Below are 27,447 nucleotides of genomic sequence, written 5' to 3'. Positions count from 1 at the left end.
TGAAACAAAGAAAATGACAAGGTTGGTCATTGGTCGATCAAAAACAGTCCCGAAAAAAATCCACGTTAAACATTCACTTACTGTCTTGTGAACGTGGGAAAAGTTGTACCTTTAAAAAAAAGTATAGTAATGCCATTTCTATTACACGAAACTAGGTAACATATAGAAACGTTAAGAAACAAAATAGAATTTAAAGAGAAAAAGAAATCGCCTGCATAACTGTCGATCCCTCTTACGTTGAAAATAGAACTTCAGTTAAAATTAAAATTATACATATTTGAAACTTTAATTATACCCAATTTTGGCAGAACGTTTGTGAATTGTGGAATTCTGTTAATTCCCAGTCATAAATGTACATGTAACTGCTAATCCTTATCACCCAAACCTTGTTGTGTTGGAACACAGTTTAATGACGAAAAGTATCAATATATACATTATTTGTTAAAATCATTTTATCTCGGAAAATATACAAAGAATGTAGCAGCATTCAAAAAGTCCAATCTTCAAATTCATGTTTACTAGCTATAACGAAATTTTCATGAAAAGTGTTGTTGTGAGTGTCACACAGTGGTACGTTCTCTCTTTCCCCGTGTATCAAGAGCAGCCGCGCTGATAAGATAGGCTTTTGATAAAAAGATATAATGCAGAAATATTTGTGAAATTTTCTTCATAAGAATGAATTTCCAAAAAACGTTCAATATTGTAGTGAAATAAATATCGGAAGCAAAACACAAGGTAGTTTTTTTTCAAATAAAAATTTATTGATGGCTTTTAATGAAAATACGTTTTTAACAATCAAATATACCACAGAAAATAAAGCTATTGCGCGTTACACTGTATCACGTGAAATATGTATTCATTTTAAACTCACTAAATAACACTTGATTTGAAACAAATTGCAATAGATACCATACTAAGATAAAACAAGAGGCCCATGGGCCTTAACGGTCACCTGAGTCTACAGTATTTTTTTTTTGTTGAAATATGTACCAATTTGAGTAAAAAATAGTATAATGTTAACTTAACTTTGTCAGGACCATGAGCTGATCATTCCTAGACCAATTTTAAGTGAGATCGGCCTATTAGAATTTAGTAGCAAAATAGCGGCCATGGCAGCCAAATTGTATTTCTGATTGACCCGAAAAATAACAACACTTTGTCAGGACCATGAGCTGATCATTCCTACAAAGTTTCAGTTCAATCGGCCTAGCAGAACTTGACTTTAAGTTTGAAATAGTTTTTCAAAATGGCGGCCGTGGCGGCCATATTGGATTTCTGAACGACCCGAAAAATAACAACACTTTGTCAGGACCATGAGTCTATCATTCCTACAAACTTTAAGTTCAATCGGTCCAGCAGAACTTGACTTTAAGTTTGAAATAGGTTTTCAAAATGGCGGCCGTGGCGGCCATATTGGATTTCTGATTGACCTAAAAAATAACAACACTTTGTCAGGACCATGAGCTGATCATTCCTACAAAGTTTCAGTTCAATCGGCCTAGCAGAACTTGACTTTAAGTTTGAAATAGGTTTTCAAAATGGCGGCCGTGGCGGCCATATTGGATTTCTGATCGACCCGAAAAATAACAACACTTTGTCAGGACCATGAGGCGATCATTCCTACCAACTTTCAGTTCAATCGGTCCAGCAGAACTTGACTTTAAGTTTGAAATAGGTTTTCAAAATGGCGGCCGTGGCGGCCATATTGGATTTCTGATCGACCCGAAAAATAACAACACTTTGTCAGGACCATGAGGCGATCATTCCTACCAACTTTCAGTTCAATCGGTCCAGCAGAACTTGACTTTAAGTTTGAAATAGGTTTTCAAAATGGCGGCCGTGGCGGCCATATTGGATTTCTGATCGACCCGAAAAATAACAACACTTTGTCAGGACCATGAGGCGATCATTCCTACCAACTTTCAGTTCAATCGGCCCAGCAGAACTTGACTTTAAGTTTGAAATGTAAAATGTTAACGGACGACGGACGACGGACGACGGACGACGACGGACGAAAACGGATAGCAATAGGTCACTTGAGCTAAAGCTCAGGTGACCTAAAAATATTTCGTTGTAGAAGCAACCATTTTGAAATAATTTTCAGATTTCATTATCTTGAACAGAAAGAAGATACAACATATAAGTCTGTTGATTTAGATACAAAGTGTGGTCTCTGAAAGAATGGTTTTGTCGAGGTCTTTTTTAACTTATTCACCCCTGAAATTTCATAATAAACTATTCCAACCTTTCAACTGGAAGAGTTCAAATGTGTCTTCAGGGGTAAATGAGTTAAGAGAACTTTGACCTAGTACTAACGGGAGTTTTACGTATCTTCAATACCACTACCCTAGTCTTCATAACGTGTCGGAATTAAACATATATACATGTACATTTGTATTTTAATAAGATTAATAAAACGTCTAGAAATATTACATCTTACCTTATTTAAAGCAAATAGATACACTTGTTTACACTGTCTGCTAAATAACGATATTTTATCAAATATAAGTTAATCAGAAAATAATCAATCACATAAACAAAACAAAAGTATGCCGATACAAAACTTCAAAAAGTATTTTGATGAAGAACGAACGATTTCTTAAAATTTCCAAGGTAACACATTTAAGTTATTGTATTCTGATGACGAAATTTTAAAAGAAATATAAATTACAAAAGTAACACATTCAGATTTATAGAAAACAGATGACTATCAGTATCACATGTACATCTTTCAATTGAAAAAGGAAATGAAATACATAGGACGGAATCATTTCGATTTGGAAAACGATTAACGATAAGATATTTCCGAGTAAAAATCAATAAATTAATAACAGTATTAATAGAGAAAAAAAAGAAAAATATATCATTAGAAAGAAACAAAAAATAATAACAATTTCATGACATAAATCATAAGTTAAAGTCACACATGAAAAGGACGGATATAATCATACATATGAATAAATCAATATCATAGATGGCAAGTTTGGTTCCAAAACAGACACAATATAAAACTTACCAGGTCATTCTCAACTAAGCATACATTTATATCCACCATAGATCAATTTCTACAGTCGTGAATAATTAACGTATCTTCATTTTACCTTTATATTTAGGGTTAGCTTTAAAAACCATACTTATACTATATTAAGAAAAGGCAAAAGGATGCCAAATTGGAACTTGTGTATAGATTGTATGAAGCACGTGTGAACTACAAGTATTGAATTCCACGAATTAGCTAGTCACATCAGTATGTTTTGCGAGGATATCACACCGATGATTCAGGAAATTTGTTAATTTTCCTATTATGAATATTTGCATTATTTTACTTCTACTAGGACTGCAACGATACACATATCTCACGATACGAAACGTATTGCGCTACGAAGCTTATCTAGTCATATCATACACTTCAATAGTAAATACTGTCAAAAAATATGTGTATTAATTTTAGTTTTAGTATTTTTGGGTATGACTGCACTGTGGACCACATCTTTACTGAAGGATTTGAAAAAATAAGTTCACCTTTTAAGAGTTTGATAAAAATCAATTGATAATTTCAGTAGTTATTATATAGCGATACAGGCAAACAAAACACTTCGATACGATTCAAAAGAAATTAACGCGACACGATAAGATATATTGTTGCAGCCCCAACTTCTACTACTAACACTAGTAAAACTTGTCTTATAGTACATAAAAAAGGTACTTTGCCCTGCAGGTAAAAACATTTGTTCTGTTAATCAATTTGTACAATCATGGTTCTCTACGCCATGCAAAATTTCTATTTGCAGAAATAAGTTTAATTGCATCAGTTCATATTACAATCAAGCATGTTAAGCTATTATTTGATTTAAAGACAACAATATCATGTTTACACAATAGATCTGATTTATATCCAATGAACATGTAACTGGAATGTTTGTACATTTTTCAAACAAAACATTCATAAAATACACTTTTATAAAAATAGAATTTATTCTAGTGTTTGACATTAAGATATAACATAGAAATGCGACATTTAACTGTTAAAAAATTGATAGAATTGTTTCTTCATATTTTCATGGTTCAAATCTTACACATACAAAAAAAAATCTAGAAACATTTTGTGAGTTATAAGTTAACTTTTTTCTAATTTGAAAATTAAACTGATAAGTAAGTAAGTTACAAACTGAATTTAAGACCACAATGTAATGAAGATCGGGGTCATATTACTGTTTTAATTGGAGCAAGTTGTTCAAAACCGGCTTAGCTTATTGACAAGTTAATGCAAACCTTTAATCAAGTTTACTTTCTTAAGATTTTAATTAAAAACGAAAATTACATTTAAGTGCATCCAGAATGATTATTTTAAGAAATAAAGCCCAAAATATTTTCACTTTTTACATGTTTCTCAAATATCAGTTTGAAATTTTGCGTTTATGACTCGATCACATTTATAATAACGGGCACGAGAAATCGGAATAAAAAAATCTATGTTTCCGCCTGGAAAATTTGTTTCCATACTAAAATTAAGCCTTAATGTTACAATGTGTTATACAATTTGTGAACAAAAAACTGCAAGTGTTTCGACGACTATTTTCTGATGATTGTCTAGTATTCATAACTTAGAAATCAACACGTTTTCTTAAATCAAATCATTTTGATATCACAGATTATTTGAATTTGTCTATCTATGCCACAAATGATCAGCTTAATATCACGATAGGCACAATTTAAATGCATACATGCATATAACAATGAACTATCCAGAAACTTGTCTATTGAACATGCAATGTTTTCACGAAATCTGCTTCTTATCCGATCGAAAAGCATTATGACAATCAATCTTGAAAAGTACTATCTCAATGTTATTAACAGTGGTTAAATCACTATAATCATGGTGACTGAGATATAAGTCTCATTCATTTGTATTTCATCAAGATATAGTACTATATAACAGTGAAACAACTCTAAAAAAATGTCAAAACACTCCTTAGCTATAAACGGGTGTTGGCTACATAAATATATACGTTTTAGTGTACCAAAAAAGCGCAACGACAATATTGTATCTTAGGTGGGAAATACAATGAAGGACACAATATGGATGTTAGTTATTCTTTACTAAAACTTTCTTCATCGTTTCAAATATATTTGTTGGATTTATATATAAATATTGGTGCTCTTCGGAGCTGCTCGATGCAATTGTACTCTATCTCTGTAGCCTTTTAATTTAGTGGGACATTCTTTTGCAGTTTTGCTTCTAAACCAAATTCTCAGAGTATAAATTTCGCGTAAAACTTAAGTTAAAATCATAAATAATTCTCTTTTAGGATGGCTACCAATACGCCATGTTATTTCGCATTCTTATTTTTAAAGGTAAAACCAATAATAGCGCACAGAAACCCATGGGAACTACAAGCGCTATTCAGTATTTCCCGAGTCCGCTGTGCAAATCCATTTTGCTATGTATGCCGACAAATGCATATGAATTGCATATATATTCACTACAACGCACAATGTCTAGAAATCAACAACTGTTGAAGCATGTCCAATCCAGTGTTCCATGTCGTGCCTATCAATTACAAGATCTGCACTAGTGTATGCACTGTCTACCAAGCCTCTGCGTATGTCGGAAAGGTTTGACCATTCTTTTCGGGATCGTCGGCGTGGCTGACCTTGTTGCTGAAACAGTATTTCAAATCGATGTTTTACGTTCTTCGATAAAACTGTAAACGACTTAACAAAACATATAATAAAATAATCAGAAAAGATCAAAGTAGACGATAGACAGGCACCCACTTGCTTGGAAAGGTTTAGTTGGCCTTTAATATCATTTCACATTTTGATAACTTTTCACAAACTACAATGTAATAATGGATTGTGAATCACTTCTAATACAGTACCACGTTTCAATTTTATTATACGCTAACAAAAACCCGAGAAGACACATATTCGAAGCTGTGGAATAAGAAAAGGTATACTTTACGTTCACAGAATTTTATTTATTTTTGGTCTTCCTCAAAAGAAAAAGATGTGGTCGATATGAATAGTTGTGATAAGACTAAATGAATGTTCCTAAAGACAATGAAATAAGTTGACAAAATAAAAATACTCAATACTTGGACCAGTTTAATTCATATACATTTATGTCAAATATTTCGTTCACTTCATTATATATGGCTTTCTTATTCATAACAAGAGGTCCTTATGAGCTGTATCGATCACTTATTATATCATGAAATAGATAATTGCATTTATTGTCTGTGACTTTCATAGTAGGTAAATTTCAAACTTATAATTAAAGTTGACAGCAAACACGCTACTTTTTTGTAATATTATTAAGTTCAAAACATGCACTTTACGCTTTAAAAACAAGAGCTGTTGAAGAAAAAATATTGCTCGCCTGTTGGCCAGACATGTTAGTAAATATTACTTGAAATACATGCATTTTTACATACAGGAGACATCGCGCACTACAAAACATGGGCTCACTCATAGGGTTAGTGTGTATAGTATATCTGAATACTTTAAAACGTTATAAAAATAAAAGTAAATTTATATTATTCATATTAGTAAATGAAATCGTTTAGAATTGTACGGCATCATAAAATGTTGCACAGCAAGTTGTTAGCATATGAGGATATACCTGTGAACTTGAGTTATATAGTTATCAATATTTTCCAGTTAAAGGTTAAAAGTGAACTAATTGGAATGAAGACCTTTTGGTTATAAGACCACTGGTTACTAATTATGGTCCAGCTCATTGCTTATATCTATAACAATGCCTCAACCTTACAGCCTCTTAAGTGAGGCGATCCAACATTGCACGAAAGAACTTGATTAAAAACCTTAACAAAGTCAAATTTAGCTGTTTTTGCCCTTAAGATACGAAAATATAGTACAGCATATTGCTTACACTCCATATCAATCATAGTGTCATTTTTGTATCATTCAACAGCCTATTAAGTGTGGCGATCCAACACTGCACTAAAACAGCTTGATAACAAATTTTAAGGAAGTCAAATTCAGTCGTTTTTTCCCTAAAGGATGAAAATATTGTTCAAGCACATTGCTCACATTACATATAAATGCCACGACCTTGCAATAGTCTATTGACTGTAGTGACCCCGGGACCCCGGTTTATTCAATAGAAGTTATCCAAGGGTTTTACAAATCTGACCAATGTTACCTTGAAATATATCAAGGAATTCTTTTAAATCAACTTAGGCCTCTACCTTATTTCGATGTCTTTCAGAGATTTTTGTAACATATATGAACGACCTCTGGTACATTGACAGTGGGAGTGTGTCAAGCTAATGAATTTCCAGGCATAATCCTAGGCCGGTATACGTAGGACCCGTAACAACACTACACAACCCTCCTTACATCACTCCACAACTTTCCCATAATAACACACATCCCTCCCCCAGTGAGTTATTGCCTTGTTATCACACACAATTCTGTAAACAGACAAACAATACCTTTTAGGTAATTTGACAACAGAAGCAAAAGTAAACCTGGAAAAAAGTTGACACGGTATACGTAGCTTAGCACCCTAAAATTGGTTAACTGTATCACCTCTAGAGTGAATGTCTTAATATTCAAAACATTTTTGTATTAATTTGTTTACACTTACATGGTAACACGCATTTAACACGTTGTTTACAGAGCACTTCCATTATGTAAGCAGTATGCTGATCATTTATAAATTAGTATTCCATTTACACATAAAGTTGAAAAATATCTGCAGAATGGCGGTAATGTGCAGTTCATGTATATGTAACGAAACCTATTTGTACGTAATATGGGTCAACACCAATATAACATGTATGTGCCATTTTTATTATGCAAGCGTAGATATATCTGCATACAGTGATACAGACGACGCCTTTTTGTTTTAACAGCAAGATAAAATTTGAGTAAAACTTGACCTATCATATCAAGTGACACTGCCATTTTTATCATATCGACAGATTTCTAAGATTTTGAGAAAGTTCAGCTGTTGAGATGTTCTACATTGTACTACTTATAACATATTCCAAATGTACACGGCAATGTACTCACCCTTTGAACACAGGCCTATGGTCAATTCTGGAGGGGGAAAAGAGAGAAATAGCAGGGTCAATCAAATACAGAAAAAATAACAAATAAGCTTATGTAGATTTCAAATTAAATAAAAGTCGTATTTATATATTATGAAATAGCTGCAAATGCAAATCAAATAAGACCGAAAATTATGTGTAGCTGAACGTAACACCCGCATACATGTAATTACACCTTTAAAATTTGGTAACATATATATATATGCCAAATATGAGTTACAAAGCTGTTAGCAAGTTAAAATATCTATAGAACATCAACATACATTTGTCTTAGTTTTTTCTCCTTCAACATGCAAAAAAAATCAATTAAGATCATACCATCTTGTTACATGTTAGCTACCTTATATTTTTACACAAATCAAGACTTGAGAAATAAAGTATTTTAAAAAAGAACAAATAAAGCATGCAAAATATAGCAAAAAGAGAAAAAAATATAAAATGAACAAACAGAACCAAACGTATTTCCAACTGATGAATATTGCAACAAATTTGTAACTAGTTTACCTTCCTTTAATCAAAAATTATTCCGTTGATTTCTGTACCTAGCGATTAATCAGTAATTACAAATGAATTTGAGAGCCAGAGCAAATGTTTGATAAGCAGCAGCACCAACAGTGTAATACATCAAGTCTACCAGAGAGCGAAAACATCGAACACAGATTGCCTGAATCATCATTATTTATATGAAGCTGCCCGTGTTTGTATAATGGTTCGAGATTAAAGTCTATATTAGTTTCTACACATGATATAGTGAAAGTTAACATTTGTATATGTAACTAACTACGGTTTACAAATAAGACACAAGCGCCATTTAACACTACAAACATTTTAAATATGTTTAAATGTTTCACAGTCGTGTTCTTTAGAAAACTGTTATGCTAAAAATGATTTTATTGGAACCATAACTGATTTATGAATTTTGAGTTTAATATTGTGATTTAACGTTATCAGGAGACCTACAAACAATGCTATTTATACACATGGTTGTTTGTTTCACTTGGTCTACGATGACCATTCTGTTACCAGTGTTACTAAGTTTTTTTCTCTCTCATACTCTGTACTACCATAAATCTGGCAAATGACGTTTTTGAATGATCATTTGTCTGATGAAGGTGACAGCTGGTCTGTGTACTGCATATATGCATGAAACACGTGGATTTAAAAGTTATCAACTCTTGCCTGTTTGATACACCATAAGCTTGTGTGGTTATTTTATTGAGTACTGGAATGAATGGTCCAGTATCATGTGAAAATGGCAAAACGATATGTAATTTTATATAATTTAAGCTGTGCAGTCACTCGAAGAGTATTTTTCTGGATTAAACGGATACATGTGATTGCTGATTACAAAATACAGGCCAAACCAGATACTTGAACTCCATGATTAACGAAAATGTGAGAATGCAAAACGGTCACATAAAGATAATGTGTCCTAATTTTTAAAGACAATTTGTCCTTATCTTTACAGACAGGTTAACATTATATAATGAAAGAAGCTCTAAAGGACAGACATCATAAGGAAGGTGCTAGATATAGACAGGTGGTTTCTTGGGCAGGAATGTCTTATGTGGGGGCAACCATTATGTAATAATATGAAGAAAAAGATAGTTTCCATTTTTTAAGAAGACCAACAAGTTGACATTTAATGAGAATTCATAGAAAGTTTTCAACACCAACTAGTACACCAATACGAGACACATTCTATACTACAGTATTCAACCCAATAAGTGTCTAGGTTGTAGGGCACTGAAATCCCAGTTAACATTAAGGCAGGTTATTCATCAGTGTACACGCTCAAACCAATTAAAACGAGTCATCTTAACAATAACATGTTATAAATTATAAAGCAAAGGTTTAGACAATGTCATTATAAGAACAATGGTAACGTGTGCATGACTCTCTCTTTTCTAGTTTTATTTGTATACAGATTCTGTTTTAAACTTTCCGAAACAAGGGGTTTTGCCAGCTATTTTAGGAAAGGGTCCCTGAGCAGAAAGTGGGAAAATATCATCGGCATTTGGCAAAAGTTGGAAAATTTCATCAGTGTTCCCACATGTACAGGTTTGGGAAAATATCATTAGTTTGGAAAAAATTAAACCTGCAATTTGATTAGCAAACATTCCTCTAGCTGTTTGTTTCAGTAAAATGTACAGCAATAAATCAACAAAATAATAAAGACCTACGACAGTAAGGCAATTTATCATAAATAAATAAAGGTGTCTTTGTAGAGGAATACTGGAATCTAAGCGCCTAACAAAAGGCTGGGAAATGGGTATAGAGGTTAGCACATAGGAACATAAGCCCATTGTGGGTCAAATACGGTAATAACATATGACGACAGTCTAAGTCTACCATCGAAATTAAAAAACAGCATGGATTTCAAGTTTGGTTGGTGGACCTGTCTAGCTATCAAGGATATTTTGCTGAACTTACGACTTTTTACTAGTTGCAGAGGCAGGACGCGACTTGTTCTTGTCAGATGTGTTAATTAGTGCAGAGACAGGACGCGACTTGTTCTTGTCAGATGTGTTACTTAGTGCAGTGGATGGGCGTGTTATGTCCTTGACAGATTTGTTACTAAGTGCAGAGGGTGGGCGCCATTTGTCCTGGGAAGATCCCGGTTGTGTAGGTGTATTTGCTGTTTGATCTGAATTTGCCTCTAGGGAAGAAGTTGGTTTAGGGAAAGTACCATCAATTTTAGGGTACAATTCTTCCAGGGTTGGTACTGGTGTAAGACCTGAACCAGGGGGAGGGCTATCTAGTTTTGAATTTTATAAATTGTCGTTATTTGATGGGATTTCTATAGGTGGGTTTGTTGAAGAATCGGGCACAACATAAACAGTAGTATTGCCATCTGTGATTGCGGTTTCACTGAAACAGTATGTACAATATCCAATGATTGCTAATTATTAGACTTTGATTAAAAAGCTTACATATTTACAATACACAAAGATTATTTGTATTTTGTGAAACTGTGCTCTTGCTATACACAACCAACATTATTACTTAGTATTTTATCAAACAGAACTCTCATGATATACAATGATTACTAATTCTTAATATTTGTTTAACAGTATTCCTAGATAGAATACACAATGAATGCTTTTATATTAGTATTGATGTTGCTTAGATTTAGCCATAGCATCTTGTCAAACAATGTTTTCATAATACAATTTACACAATGATTGTTAGTTCTTAGTACTATTCCGTCTTTGCGTATTGCAGAGTTATCTTCTCTTGGGAGCAGGTATTGATTGTTACGTCATTGGTCTGTGTGAGAAAATTACGTCGTTTTCTCAAAAATTGATGACGTTATTCTCACAAACAAGTGACGTAACAATCAATACCTGCTCCCAAGAGAAGATAACTCTGCAATACGCAAAGACGGAATATATTTTTGGATAAATGATACTCCTACACAGTATTACTAATTCTTATTATTTGGCCAAACAGTCCTCTTAAAATAAACAAAAATTGCCAATTCTTTATTTTCGGTCTAATGGTACTCTTTTAATTTGTTCACAACGACTGCTGTTTTTTTAAGCATTTGGTTCACAGTATTTTTTATGTTTTTTAAGGAAACTTATGATATTTAATGACTGCACTTTATTATAATTCTCTGAGTTAAGTTTAACACACTGATGTTACACATCTGATGTTGCAAGGTGTTATTTATAACTCATTATATTGGGTTAGAAAATACCAACCATACAATCTTATAATTAGTTACTAGTTTTAAAACTTGCATAATTGTTTTCTTTTGTCGGTATGTATATAAGTGTATCAGATTTAAATATTCTTTCTTACCGTTTCTGCTCAGGCACTGGACGTTTTCTGTAAAAAACAACAACATTTTTTTTAAAGATATTTGAACTACAAAATTAATTGAAGTCTTGTATGATTTATCTATTTCTTTTCCAAGAAGATTTATCAGAGCAACATAACAGGAAATTTAAACCATTGATAAATATTATTTCCAGAACAGAGTTGATTGGAAATGAATGTAATAAACTTATTTTTTATAATAAAACATGTTTCAACTCCAACATAAATGTAAGTTTCTAAGATGATGAAAACAAAAATAGTAAGTTTCATTTTTAAACTAAACTTACTTGCAAAAAATTGCTTTTCATCAAGAAAAGAATTTGACAAAATTTGTAATAAAAAATATATGTTTACCATTTGAAATTTTCATCAAATGTAATTCTTACAAATCAACTTTTTGTGTTTGAATAATGAATATAATCAAACAATGTTATCATATAAATAAGGTTTGCAAATTTTATCAAACAGACTTACTCATAATTAGGATCTTCAAAATGTTCATCTACAGTTTCCACTTCTTTCATCCGACGGAAGTGTTTAGCGAGTTTGACAGCGAAGATGATACTAGGTATGAAGAAGAATAGACACCATCCCAAGCCAAACCAAAATCCATTCTGTAACACAGAAAAATCTCAAGGTAATGGTAAAGGGTGCCACTGCATCAGTTAGAAACATGCAGAAGATTCCACTTAAACCCTGTTTTTTCTACTGAAGCTCCCTAATTATATAGGCTTACTAACTAAGAGTTACTTCCCTTGCCAAGGAATTGTTCTCCATTGCGATGCTATTCATTTCTGTTTCCTGAATGACAACATTGGTTTAGTGTATAGGATCACAGACAGATTCCTGCCTTTTGTGTTTTATTTTACTTTTTTATTTCAAATACTGAAAGGATTTCAACAAAAACAAGAGGCCCATGGGCCTAAACGGTCACCTGAGTTAACAGTATTTATTTTTGTGGTTGAAATATGTACCAATTTGAGTAAAAAATAGTATAATGTTAACTTAACTTTGTCAGGACCATGAGCTGATCATTCCTAGACCAATTTTAAGTGAGATCGGCCTATTAGAACTTAGTAGCAAAATAGCGGCCATGGCAGCCAAATTGTATTTCTGATTGACCCGAAAAATAACAACACTTTGTCAGGACCATGATTCGATCATTCCTACAAAGTTTCAGTTCAATCGGCCAAGTAGATCTTTACTTTAAGTTTGAAATAGTTTACCAAAATGGCAGCTGTGGTGGCCATATTGGATTTCTGATCGACCTGAAAAATAACAACACTTTGTCAGGACCATGAGTCAATCATTCCTACAAAGTTTCAGTTCAATCGGCCTAGCAGAACTTGACTTTAAGTTTGAAATATGTTTTCAAAATGGTGGCCGTGGCGGCCATATTGGATTTATGATTGACCTGAAAAATAACAACACTTTGTCAGGACCATGAGTCGATCATTCCTACAAACTTTAAGTTCAATCGGTCCAGCAGAACTTGACTTTAAGTTTGAAATAGGTTTTCAAAATGGCGGCCGTGGTGGCCATATTGGATTTCTGATCGACCCAAAAAATAACAACACTTTGTCAGGACCATGAGGCGATCATTCCTACCAACTTTCAGTTCAATCGGCCCAGCAGAACTTGACTTTAAGTTTGAAATGTAAAATGTTAACGGACGACGGACGACGACGGACGAAAACGGATAGCAATAGGTCACTTGAGCTAAAGCTCAGGTGACCTAAAAATTATTGTGACAATACAAACAATAATATTTATTTCTAATTGACGATACACTATTTCTTCAAATCTAGTGCTGGCACTCAACTGCAATATCTATACAAGATGAAATCATCACTCATATCCCTAGTACTACAAAAAATACAATGCATCATTCTTTAGATAGGGTACATTTATTTTAAATATTTTAACAACGTTATGATTTTCTGGTTATCATATATGAATGTTAGGTAACTCAACCATAAGCCATACACTGCCATGAATCAAAAACATGTGTTGTTACAGTGTACTTGACTTCATGCCATCATAAACAACTCTGTAGTTTTAAGATTAAAATGAGTACTTGAAAAAGCAGGGAATTTGACAGATATTATTACCATATCATTTTCTTTCCTTTGCATAAAACATCACTTGATCATGAATTTATTTTAAATCGTCTAGTGATGAAGTTAAAAAGTTACATACCAGAGTGTCTACAGTGTATCCACACAGGGTGATAACAAAAAAGTTGTTGTATAGATTCCAGATTGGGTCACACTTTCCCAATTCAGTCTTCAGCTGAAAAATAAAAAGTTATTGAGCTCTCCTAACTTTTTTATCACCCTCTTTTATCTTTTAGCTTTCAATAGACTAGAATTAAAAGTCAATAGTTATATATATGGAAAAATAGTTGATGTCTTAATTTACAAGCAAACAAAAAGAAAAAGAACTTGTATCTAGGCAAGATTTTGCCCAATTACCTTATAACCATTGCTTTGACCCAAAGCCTCCGAAGCTGCAGTACTGAACACAATTTATCTGTGTACTCTTATTTTATTAATCCTATCCAATTATTTGTTATTTTGATTCAAAATTTGTAAACAAACCATACAAACTTCCCTTTTTCACCAATTCTTTTTTTTTTGTGATTGATAATCTGTGAATGTGTTTCACTGTGATTTTTTATTGCGATCCTGTAAAACTGAACAATTTCTTAAATTAATTGTCCAAAGTGATCCTATCAGTGTTATTAATATTGAATATCAACATTTTAACTATTATACTTACAGCAGTAAAGAGTTTGCTGATAAAGGAATCTATTGAAGCAAATATTCTATCTGCAAAATTTGTGGCCAGCTGTAGAAAGAGTAAGTACATGTCTAGTGTATTATGTTTACCGATATCATTTAATTATATATGCTATTCAAGTATATTATTGAAACAATGTGTCAAATATATAAAAATTACTATCATGATTAAAACAGTAAGCATTAATACTATGCTTGCTGTATCTATATTGATATACATGTACCAAATTAACTTATCAAATTGAATTCCATGAGAGACAAAATGAGCAATATGACCCAAGGCCTGTTTAATTTTATAATAACTTGATTACAATATTCAATAACAGAAAAGTGCTACTTTTCATTACAGATGGAAATACCAAATACTACATTCCATAAAATAGCACCAATGAAAGCATGCAGAATAACATATTAACATACGGGTATGTGTGAATATAGAAAAATATCACTGTAGGGACATAGTATCGCAAACATTTATATTTATATATTGTATGGACAGCTTGAGTTGCATGTGTTACTACTGAAACCAAGATATCCTAGAGGGGTCTTGGCACCCTCCATCGTACTATCGTCAATGGTTCTATGATAGATTTATCTTTCCTCTTCATTATCTGTGGGATTGAGTCATGTAAAATGAAAATTTTGCATTTAGTGGTAACTTTTGATTAAATTTCATATGACATTGAATGATATCATTTTTTCACAATGAGGTTGTCGTTTGATCTATTTACTAGCACAATATCTAGTGGGTAACAAGGAAAACTTACATAAGAAATTTGAGAATGATCTGTCAAGTAATTCTTTGGATATAGTGATAACAAACTTTAACTCTCATTATATTTTATTATTTTCCACATCTATGGAACATGAGGAACCTACACATGTGAAATTTGAGAAAGATCTCCCACAGTACTTTCTGAGAAATTTAACCCAAGATAGTCACCTTTAAGCCATCTGTATTTTCCTATCTATTCAAACATTCAACATGTGCTAACTGTAGACAATTGAGAACTTACATAAGCAAATGAACCATTGCTAGTGGTATTACACAGAGTTGAGAAATGTTTGTAGTAATCAACAGAAGATTAGATTACTGACCGTTCCGAGGAGGGCTGAAGTGTTGGCATGTATATACAGCTCAGTCTGGTTGAGACATTCAATCACTTTGTCTACTTTGGCCTGAAGAAAATAGAAAACAAATTTTAAATCTATACAGTCAACTAATGAACTGTTAATCAACCTCCAATCTGGTTTTACCACCATTCAGTGAGACAAAAAAAAAGAAAAAATGTCCACACTGATCACGAGTCCCGCTAGTTTTAGCTGGGAATAAAAGTTGACCAATTAGGCACTATGTATCTGGATTTAACTTCCACTTTGTAATAAGATTATGACAGTATATTCAATGGAAACCATAAGCTGAAAATGAAAAAAAAAGGAAAAGAAATGAGTAATGTGCTAATGTCCTAATACGATATCTACCAATAGTAATAGTTAACTGATTGTGAAAGGTGTATTATCCCGGTATTTTTTTTATTACTATTATATCCCAATCTTAAGTATGAGGACTTAAATTTAGACAAAATCTTTTATGATAGATTCATTATCAAAGCAAGTTGATCAACGGATGCAAGATTAATTCCAGCTAACATTATTACCCAATGCATGCATTTCAATTAATACTATATATATATGCTAATTACAAGCTTAAAATTCACTTGTGAAAATAGACACCCCTGTCAGGTTCCTAAGGTAAAATAACATTATAATCAGAAGCATATCCCTGCAAAACATATACTTACCGATGTGCCATTGACAGTTTTCGCCATGTTATCTAAGTCTCTTGTAAGATTAGCCTAAAAGATATAGAAAACAAATATTAAGAGAAAAAGAATGTATCTTCATGTTGTGATAATAGTATTAAATCAACATGCAATTTACAATCAAACATAATACATGTACTAACAAGGAAAAATGACCAGACTATTAGCCACAATTTGTATGATATAGTATAATATCACCCATTTTTAGTAAAAGTGACCTTAACCTTTGACCAGTGCTAATCTTGGATGTTGGGATCCCAAAAATCCACCAAATGCCATCTACCACTGGAAAAACATTGGTGGATAAGGTAGAGCAATGCAATGTATTTTGACAGCTAGTATACAGGACCTTTTCAATTTTAAGTAACTGAATTTGACCTTATTGCACATTTACACATAACATTGTATAACAAGAGGCCCAGGGGGCCTGTATTGCTCACCTGGTTATTTAAGCAATCATGACACAATATTTACATTTGCTCTGTAATGCCAATTTGTAACTGATTCAGACATGCAGGGTAAGAACATGGAAGTGTTACTAATACTATGGAGACTTTATAATTCATAAATTATTAAGGTTGTTACTATTACTAGCACATTAGTTGGGTTGGAGATAAAAAGTATGTGATGGCTGTTCATTAGTCAAATTGTCTATATAAACAATACCAAACTTTAACCCCCTCCCCAAAGGCAAACGAGGGACCTGGGGCACATGAAAATCACAAAGTATATAAACCACTCGCCTCCTTTTTCACCCCAAACCCAGCCCCCTAGGGGGTCAGGGTCACAAAAATTATACCAGCAGACCTTCCTCCACTAACAAGTAATTCTGTCAAATATGAGCAAACTCCGTTCAAAACTTAGAAAGATATGGCCTATTATGTATATTTCCTATATAAACTATACTAAATTTCACCCCCTCACCAGGGGCAAACGGGGGGCCTGGTAGACATGAAAATCACAATTTTTATAAACCACCCAAACGCTTTTACAGCTATGGGTAGTATTTGATCCTGGCATTTTTGTAACTAGAGAAGAAGATTTTTGAAATTTTCCCAAAGCATATAGCATAAAGATTTCAGACTAAAAAGTATTTGAAACTAGCACCTCTGATTCTAAACAAGGAAAATGATGAAATTTTAGCACACTGACTCCTTTGAGCCCCACCCTACAGCCCTTAGGGGTAGGGCTGGCTCAAACTTTTCAAAGTATCAAACTGTCAACTCAAGGTTATAATTCCAATCAAGTTATTAACATGTAATATTCAAAGTATCATTTGCCATTATAAACCATAATGAATTTTGCCCCCCCCCCCTCCTTCCCCAGGGGGTAAACATGAGACCCCAGGGTCATAAACCTTAAGACCCTTCCATCTATGAAGAGTATTTGATTCTATCATATCTGGGTCTTGAGAAGAAGATTTTTGAAATTTCAGTCAATTCAACCCTTTTTTGCCCCACCCATCAGCCCCTGGGGGTCAGGCAGGGCTCATATGTGCATACTATCAAACTGCTACCTAATACATATAATGCTAGGTAGTATTTGATCCTTTCCAATGGAAATTAAACAAATGTTGGTCCAAAATGTGATTTCCCTATATAAACTATAGTAAAGTTTACCCCCTCCCCAGGGGGAAACGTGAGACCCCAGGGTCAAGAAATTCACAATTTTGGTAAAGCACCTTCCATATATGAAGAGTTTTTGATTCTACCATATCTGGGTCTTGAGAAGAAGATTTTTGAAATTTTAGTCAATTTGACCTTTTTTGGCCCCGCCCCTCAGGCCCCTGGGGGCTTGGGGCTAAACCGGCCATTGTTTTTGTTGACCTTTGTCCATGGAAGGTCCCTGCAAAATTTCATTGAAATTGGTTCAGGGGTTTTGGAGAAGAAGTCGAAAATGTAAATTGTTTACGGACGCAGAACGATCGACGGACGACGACGAACAAAAGGCGATCGCAATAGGGCACTTGAGACTTTGTCTCAGGTGACCTAAAAATCTAATATTTCTTTGTGTGATATTAAGGTCAATATTTTTTATTATGCACATTTAGAGTAGTGAAATTCGTCAGCTATTTTCAAAGCCTTCTTTTTTCAAACATACTAGTATCAGAATTCTTGGTAGACAAGACAAAGACTCTATGAACCTGTTGAGCAGGTTAGAATAGGTCTTGAAACATGTAAAGCTAGTACATAATAACGATGCTATCCCTGAACAAAACCCTTGGAAATAATGTATAGCACTGCACTATAACACTTTTGTAATTATGTACTTTCAACGAACAAATAGGATTTCAATTTTGCACCATTTCCATTATAGTCAAAAGTTCTAACTTTCTACCAATTAATTAATACCACTTAATTTGCTGTGTTAACATTCAATTTCCATGTTTTTTCAGGCCGTGAATTAAGTGAAAATAAAACTTCTTAGGAATATATGATATACTGGTACACGCTATTAAACTAAACTGATTCACACTACACACCTGTGAAATGAGTGCCTACATATAGTTAAAGTAATCTTGAGGAACATTTGAGTCCTATTATAGGACTCAAATATAGGGTGGATGCAATATCATTCATTTCCCCTTTTCTTCAATACACAGAAACACGGTAATACGAAGCCTGTATGTGCCATTCAGCGGGGGAAACCTTGATTTACCATTGAGAATGGTGTTATCTATTGATGTGGGATACTTACCACTGCCTCATTAAGAGCAGCCACCTCTGTACTCTGAATGGTATCCAGAGTTGCAGCATGAGTATTCAAATCATTCTGCAAAACAGAAACACTTCTGTTGGTAAAACTACATAAAAAGCTTAATTTTACAAATCATATAGGGCACTATATGAATTTGGTGTATTATTTTTATTACATGAGTTTATACTAGGTTATACAGAAAGATGTGACCATGTGATAATGTTTGCTTGACACATGTAGTTTTTTTTATCCAGAACCTTTACCCAGGAAATACCCGTTTATATTATGATAATGCCGATAAAAATCAAGCTGATTTTGATTGTTAATAACACTGAAAGTGATTTTATTCATTTCAAAACAAGTTTTATATAAAAGTGCACATCAGGCTAGCCAGGTATTATCAGTTTTAAGGCTGTTCAGGTAATATAAACATGCATGCTAAGAAGGATAATTTATAACTTGCATTGTCTGAGTGACTATCCAAAAATTCTCAAAACAAATTTGGATGATTAATGACTTAAAAGCTGTTACATCTAAAATTGCAGTTGCACCAAATCAATTTTATTAATAGAAACTCCTGTGTTTCGTTTCTTTTTAAATACTAAAAACGTTTGCAATATGACAAAATAGTCATACAGGTTTAAGGCAGGTAACATGAGGTCTAACTGAGTTTCCCATTTCTGGTACTTAGTTTGGAAATAGAAAACCAAGAAAGGTTATATGACTCTAAAAACGTATATTGCCTGTCTGAAACTTGTATGACTAATATAATAGTCACAAAACACAATATTTGAATCAATTATATCAAAGAACATCATACATTGATAGCAAGCACCTCAAATTAATTATACATACAACATGTATTTAACCACAACAATCAATTCCTGAATTTGTTAAAGGAAATGTTTTGCTAATTTATAATTAGATAGTAATAGGGAATACAGATCCATATTGTACGGACTAATTACAACATGGTTTAGAATATACTCACTTGTGTTGATGTTTCTCCAGCAGCACCAGCAGCAGTAGCCAATGTTCTCAAGCTATCAGCAAATTCTGTCAAATTAGTTGATGTAAGATCTTTGTTCAGCTACAGTGTGTGAAAAGGAAAGGCAATTGTATTAAAGAGATATAGATTTATGCAAAAGATATGATTAATATGACATTTGGATTGAATTCAAATTTTGCCTAATTATCAACTTAGCAAAACACTAATTGACTAAGACTTAATATTCATGCAGATGCAGTTTTTTAACATGTTGGGACATATTTCTCCCACACTTCACAGGTGCATTCCTGATTTTGATAGGGAAAGATAAACCTGCCTTTGACTTACTAGAGAAAGGTACGTAGATCATTGTGTCATCATTTTACACAATGTAACTAGGGCAGTGTCATCAATCTTGTTGCACATTTCATATGCCCTTGAGGATGATACCGTGCAATTAATTGGGTTTACCTTTGCAACAATAATTTGCACAGTCGGAAAATGTGGAAGAAAAATTATGAATCACTCCAGTGTGATGCAAAAATGGAAATCTCAAACTTTGGGATAAGATTTTTGAAGTTCAGTACACGACACAGCCGCTTGCTATACTTTAAAATCTTACCCTCAAGTTGAGATTAAATCTCTGTCTACAACACACATATAAGAGACAGATTCTATTTGTTAATCATACATTCATGTATGCTGTATAAGTCATCGCGTGTTGAAAGTTTCTAAATTGACTATCATAGAAAGTAATTTACACTGTTAAACTTTGTATAATTAGTACATGATGTAAATCAGTACCAAAACAGTTGTAAAGATTCAAATATCAAATCAGAGAATCTTTATAAACAAAGGTTTTAACTAATTCATTTGTTTATTTAGAAATGATTGATTACATGTATATATACCATTATTTTTCTTCTCATAAAACATTAAAACTGTTTATATACCTCTGCTGCATAGGAAGCAAAATCAACATTCACGGCAGACTTTGTGTCCTCCAGGTTCGATAGCAATGACGGCGTCAGAATAGCAATACTTGAAAAGTCGACAGCATCGTCAATCTTATCAAGCTCTGATTGAATATCAAATTCCTAAACAGAATTGATAAATGAGCAAATTATTAATGAAAACTGGAAACAAGTTAATACTAGCATAAAGAGATACCGATCATATCATATTAGTGCAAATACCCACAAATGCAGTCACGTTATAAATACTGACATTAAATGAAGGTCACATCAAGGGAGTATTTTAGTGAATTCCCTTATACAGAAGCTTCTAAAGTGTTATCCAGATGCCTATTAGATAATAACCCTTGACCCCAAAGAATTACTCCATATCATAAAGTTCTCTCTGGGTTGCACTATTGTCCCAATTTTAATTGTAATATCTTATATAATTAATTACTCTTAAAAAGCTGTGTGTGACGACTTGCAGTGTATAATTTGTCTTGCTGCATTATAGTTGTATATGACTACTTACTGTTTTGTAGTTGTCTATCTGGGATGTGTTGACATAAGTGTCTGCCTTTAAGGCCATGTACACAGTCTTACTAGCTTGACAATCCCTGTAAAAATTAATTACATTAGCATTTCTGTTTCTGATATAGGAATTCAAATATGAAATACACTTTACCAATGAATTGTACAGAAAAAATATTGAAACACTTATAGGACTAAGGATTGATGTTCTTCGAACCATTTGGCACAGAACATGTTACAAATTAATTTTGTTGTTTACAACTTGTATTCTCTCTTTCAATAGATCTTTCTGTGCTTTCTCGATGATATTTCTAGCATTTATTGTGTTAACTGGGCACCTAATATTCGGACTTGAAGGTGTTGTATGTACGTCTCTACATCTCAGCGTAAACACAAGGTAATTTCAATTTAGAATGACACATAATAACATAGAAAATTTTATGATCGAAATGTCACATAGAAAATTGAATTGGTTGTGTAAAAAGAACTTTTCATAATGTTACAAATTTCCAGGACAAATCTCTTTCACTATACCTTTATAACAGAAGCAGAGGAAAAGATGGCAAATATATATATCCGAATTAAAAAAGATTGGCTTCTGATCCTGATCAAGTTACAAGAGAATAAAAAAGGTTGGATTTTGTACAGAAAACGTCAAGTCTATTTAGTTTTAAACTATACATTCACTATAAAGACTTCTTATGCACATTGACTATTTCACAAAATTAAGAAATGGATGCATGAAAAAGTTTATGACTTTATATATTTTCATTGAAGTCATTAAAAGCCACCATTTATTAATTTGTCCCTTGTTATATATGAACCTGAATGCAAAATTGACTGGATGTCAATGCATTTATACTTCTGAATGTCATGATTGTCCAGTTTTTGATAAAATCACACAAAGATGATGAAGCATTACCAGTGTTGCTCATGAACTAAATATAACAGTGTCACTAAAAGGTACCATCTTATTTGTATATCTTACTTGAGTAGTCCTGAGATAGGTATGTCATAGGTAGAATTACTGTAGAGCATCTTTCCGAGCACAGATCCAGTACCTCCATACAGCTGTTTGAAGGCCACCTCATCAACCAGCTACAACACCAACAGCAAACGACATTTTTACAAATCATGTGCAATTTATCAAAATCATGAAAGCTTCAATTTTTTTTATAATATAACAGAAATGACCAGAGAAATGACTCAAATATTTGTTTAATATACCATCTCCAAGTGAAATATACTGAAGTTTCTGCTAAAACATTCTAGTCTGGCCATAATGGTAAAATGAACAGCAGTTCACATTACCATTATGGAATTTTTACCCTGATTCATTTTACCATGCTTCACAATTCCATGCTGTATCGGGTATTTCTAAAAGACATGAACAACAAACACTCATCATCATATATAAATATAAATATACAAATTTCTCAATGTTTAATTTTGAACAGATTAATATTACTGCATAAAGCGCACCCTGTCCAAGTCTGTCATATCCGAGTCTGTGATTGGTTGACAGACAAACCTCTCCAGTGGTGCCCCAATAAGGTAAGTTAGGGTGGTCAGCAACATGAGTAGTGAGGAAAAGATAAAAACAAATCCAACAGACCTGCAACAGACAATAACTTGGCGAGTTAAAATATTCTAGTGCAACAAAACTCAGCACATTTACTTGGTATATTTTACTAGTCATATTAAATATTCAAACCATTTATAAATGTTGAAAACTGAAGATCAAGGTCCTTATTTGATGACAAAATAAAAACCAGTTTAGCATATAAGCCAAGTCTCACTTATTTTGTTAATTCTTAAGATAGACATTGTTCAGGGAAATTTTCAGGAAGACAAGGTACATTATGTAAATTTACTGATTAATGCATTCAAATACATTACATAATCAATGTTTTAAAATAATGTATTTCGTGCTTTCCTGAAAAATTTGCATGTAATTGTACAATCTAATTAAAATCATGTAAGGTTAGTTGGTCATTTGCTTATGCTAAGAGTCAGGAATATCACCTGACACAAATATCAAAGTATAGACACCTAATTCATCAGAGAAGAATATCCGTTCACCGATTGGGAAAAGATCAACACTGTCAATAGCTTTTCTGTAAGGGTGACATACATGTAACTTCATCAGTTATTCCGTCTTTGCGTATTACAGCGTTACAAAATGTATCTTCTCTTGTGAGCAGTATTGATTGTTACGTCATTGGTTTGTGTGAGAAAATTACGTCGTTTTCTCAAAAATTGATGACGTTACTGTCACAAACAAATGACGTAACAATCAATACCTGCTCTCAAGAGCAGATAACTCTGCAATACGCAAAGATGGAATACCACACAAGAGGTTTGTAAAATAAGTACACTACTTCACATCTTCTAAAACAAAGTGGCAAATTAAGCATTTAGGAAAGTTGATGTCCTTCTAATAAACCATATGCATGTGGAGGAATTGTAAAATGTATTGCTATAATCTGTCCAAAGAAGTATGATGATGATAACAAGTCACGAAAGCACATCTTTAGCAGATAAACTGAGAGTACGTTTTTCAAAACGGGTATTTTTTCAGTTTTGAGATAAAGGGAGAGGCACTTATTGCAGCACAAATACTTATAACAGTAAACACAATATATATATAGGCATATTTCCTTTACCACAATAAGTTTAATATAAACACTATCTGCAATCATTCAACGAATAGTAAACAAAGTGTTGTATGTGCGCAATCAATGGATCGCCATTTCCAGGCCAGCTTTCTGTATTATACCGTATACGTACACAATACATCTCCAGCACACACGCAGACATACACACTTAAGGAGATATTAGCCAGATGGCATAGGACTAGTGGTAGTCAGTGCCTGATAAGGCAGCTCCTGTGAATTTCTCAAATTGTATAAATTGTATACCTATGTATCTAAGTGCTTTAGAGTGGCTTATATTAGCTAGATAGTATAGGGCGCTATATCAAATGTTGTATATTTTATTTATTTATGTGACAATCCCACATCTGAACAAATATTCGCATTATTTGGCAATTGCAGTTGACAGAGTTTATGAGAAAGGCTCCCGACAGATTGATGCTCTGACAGACTCAGACTTACACAGAGAGAGTTCAAGAAATAAACAAATTGATAAAGTCTCCTCCGGTTAAGTTGGGACTTAATACTGTTACATGATATTTCAGCAAATATTGATGACGTCATGAAACAGTGATCAGAAAATTTAAAGAAAAAATGTTTTACATCATGTGTAAAACATTTTGTTCCAAGGTCTTTCCAAATGCATAATGGGAAACTCTCAGTCTAAATATATTAAAAACAAAGATGTATATATTATATTATTTTATTATATTATATTATATTATATATATAATCTGACAAAATTATTGTTTTATACTATATATTTTCCTTCGCAAGGACTTATTTATTTATTATCTACTAAATATATTAATATATTATAACTTTCGATGGTGACTTGAAAATACCTAGGAGTTAGGTTAATGTATAATAAAACAAGATTAAATCAATAAGTCAGGTACGATTGATTTATACTTCTAAACTTCCTGGTAAATGCAAACCTTAAAATCATATGATCTTCCTTTTAATATAATAAAAAAATCACTCTTACGCCATGAACATTTCTCCTCCAGAGTTGGACATGCATCCTCTCTCACGAGGATCAACCTTGGAATCATAGCCAATTAGGGCAAAGACAAGTCCTAGAAGTTGTAGGACAACAACTAGCAGCACAATGCATGCCAGGCCTACACCTCCGTACCACCTGTGAACATGATTATATAATTCATTAATAACAAACAGTGAAATTGTTGTACAAATGTATTAAGAATTATATCTTGATGTCACTGGAGACCCATGTTTTAAATGTAGGTCAGAGATGTGCTATTAACGACATGGACATGTATTTTGAGTGTTCTAGTCCGTAATATACTATATATTTGTGTCTGTGGCATACATATGAGATCTATATTATATAAACCATGAGAAGACATCGTTGTCATGAACTGTTAACCACTTAAGTGAGTTTTTCAAGCCGATTTTGTTCCGCCCGGATTTCGGGCGGAAACTGCATCAAAGAATTAGTGCTTCGGAAATAAGAGGTCGCAGTCGGCAAAATCATATTCGATTGGAAAAAGGCCGACCTGCGCCCTCTCATGTTATGGGAGTACCCCATCACCTAAATATTTCATCAAAAATGGAAAAAACATTTTCATTGCATTTATATTGCAAATAAAACCCCAGTGACAGGGCCAGACATAAGGGCAAATTCTCAGGTTGCATATGTGTATACCTTTATGCTCAGCAATTGGATATATCGTTATTGGGTGGGAATATCAAATTTGTCCATGTTATGACCCAGAAACTAAATTGCTAATAGAGGGGCAGACCAGTAGGCCAATCTTAGTAGCACCTGCTATGTATTAGGCTATAAAAAGCTGTTCATGCCTGGAGCAATTTCGATATATATATATATAGGATGAGGATCTCAACTATTTCCGCCTTTAGACCAAATTTTCTTATCCTGAACCCTTGGGCATGAAAGAGTCTTATAGAATCAGGTTGTCAGGTGTTATAGTTAGTAAGCTTACCTGTACTGATCATATGTTTTAGCTGTGGTCATTTGTGAAGAGAAATCATCTAGTAAAGCATCAGTATCAACAGATGACAAAACCTGGAATAAATGTTTATTTAAAAATTTGTAAAATATCTGGTATATATTTAGGAAAGACTTAAAAAGATAAAGCCCTGTCAAATGGGACATCACTAGAATGTGATTGATATTATCTACAAAATATGCCAATTATTTTATCATTTCTACATTGTAACATATTTCCTGCCATTATTATATTCAATATTCCCACCATTTGTTCTGTGGCATGCAATAAGATAAGAGTGTGTTCTTCTTATAGATGACAAAAATTTCTTGCAATAAACCTTTTTTCCAATTATTGATTCACATATTTTAAATGATTATAAGTTGGTTTACTTAATGGTAAAAGCAGTTAAAGTCATTAACTCATTTTTATTAGCAATATGGTAGAGAAAACCAGTGCATCAAACATATTTTTCAAATTAACAGTACACTGTATCTATAGTTGTTTCATACTTACAGAAGATCTCACGGAGGATAAGGAATCAATAAGAGGATTGATCAGGTCAGAAAACTCATCAATCTTGTCTTTTATTGCTGCAAGTAAACAAAACTTTTCAATGAGTATCATCTTTTCTTAAAAGGCATAATTGAAAAATTAAGAACTTTTATTTTGTTGTAAAAATTAACAAGAGGCCCAAGAGGGCCTGTATCGCTCACCTGAATATTTAAGCAGTCATAGCAAAATATTCTCATTAAATATTATATTTCACTAAAAATATTTCCCTCGCAAACTTTGATGGCTCCATCTGTTGAAACTACCAGCAAAATATTATTATAAGATTCTATGCTTTTCGGTTCTTCTTCAGAAGTCGTTTGACATATTTTTCCCTGTGATCTTGTAAGTAGGTCAATGTCATTTTCCTTCTCAAATTGGTTAGCTCTATTCCAAAAAGCTACCAGCCAAATCTTATGAATCCATTCCTTTTAGTTCTCAAGAACAAATCCATTAAAATGTTTTTGACCTCTGTGACCTCTAAAGTAGGCTGAGGTCATTTTCATTTGCAAACTTTGGTGAGCTCTATCCCGGGAAGTCACCAGCCAAATATTATAATTTTATGC

At 33.1% G+C, this 27,447-nt stretch overlaps 1 protein-coding gene across 9 annotated transcripts in view; it reads right to left on the bottom strand.

The window, feature by feature from the left end:
- Positions 1-2,170: 2,170 nt before the first annotated feature.
- LOC110449776 (prominin-1-A-like) overlaps positions 2,171-27,447 on the bottom strand; it is a 57,330-nt gene continuing 32,053 nt past the window's right edge. For 5 of the 9 annotated variants that reach the window (XM_021496849.1, XM_021496844.1, XM_021496847.1 and 2 more), the window contains exons 11-28: positions 26,846-26,922; positions 26,324-26,406; positions 25,345-25,497; positions 23,185-23,317; positions 22,691-22,800; positions 21,704-21,788; positions 21,169-21,312; positions 20,219-20,317; positions 19,228-19,302; positions 16,510-16,563; positions 15,806-15,886; positions 14,688-14,756; positions 14,106-14,198; positions 12,381-12,520; positions 11,889-11,915; positions 8,044-8,070; positions 7,461-7,496; positions 2,171-5,661 (exon numbers count right to left, since the gene is read on the bottom strand). In XM_021496849.1, coding sequence (XP_021352524.1) covers positions 5,589-5,661; positions 7,461-7,496; positions 8,044-8,070; positions 11,889-11,915; positions 12,381-12,520; positions 14,106-14,198; positions 14,688-14,756; positions 15,806-15,886; positions 16,510-16,563; positions 19,228-19,302; positions 20,219-20,317; positions 21,169-21,312; positions 21,704-21,788; positions 22,691-22,800; positions 23,185-23,317; positions 25,345-25,497; positions 26,324-26,406; positions 26,846-26,922 — 1,559 coding nt within the window. In that variant the 3' untranslated portion in view covers positions 2,171-5,588. Of the gene's footprint in view, positions 5,662-7,460; positions 7,497-8,043; positions 8,071-8,585; positions 8,624-10,514; positions 10,953-11,888; positions 11,916-12,380; positions 12,521-14,105; positions 14,199-14,687; positions 14,757-15,805; positions 15,887-16,509; positions 16,564-19,227; positions 19,303-20,218; positions 20,318-21,168; positions 21,313-21,703; positions 21,789-22,690; positions 22,801-23,184; positions 23,318-25,344; positions 25,498-26,323; positions 26,407-26,845; positions 26,923-27,447 lie in introns of all 9 variants that reach the window. The other 4 variants (XR_002462901.1, XM_021496851.1, XR_002462900.1 and 1 more) reach the window with 4 other exon arrangements.

This window comes from Mizuhopecten yessoensis, unplaced genomic scaffold (genome assembly GCF_002113885.1).
Source record: "Mizuhopecten yessoensis strain PY_sf001 unplaced genomic scaffold, ASM211388v2 scaffold4819, whole genome shotgun sequence".
NCBI lineage: Eukaryota > Metazoa > Mollusca > Bivalvia > Pectinida > Pectinidae > Mizuhopecten > Mizuhopecten yessoensis.
This window is presented reverse-complemented; position numbering and strand designations above follow the sequence as displayed.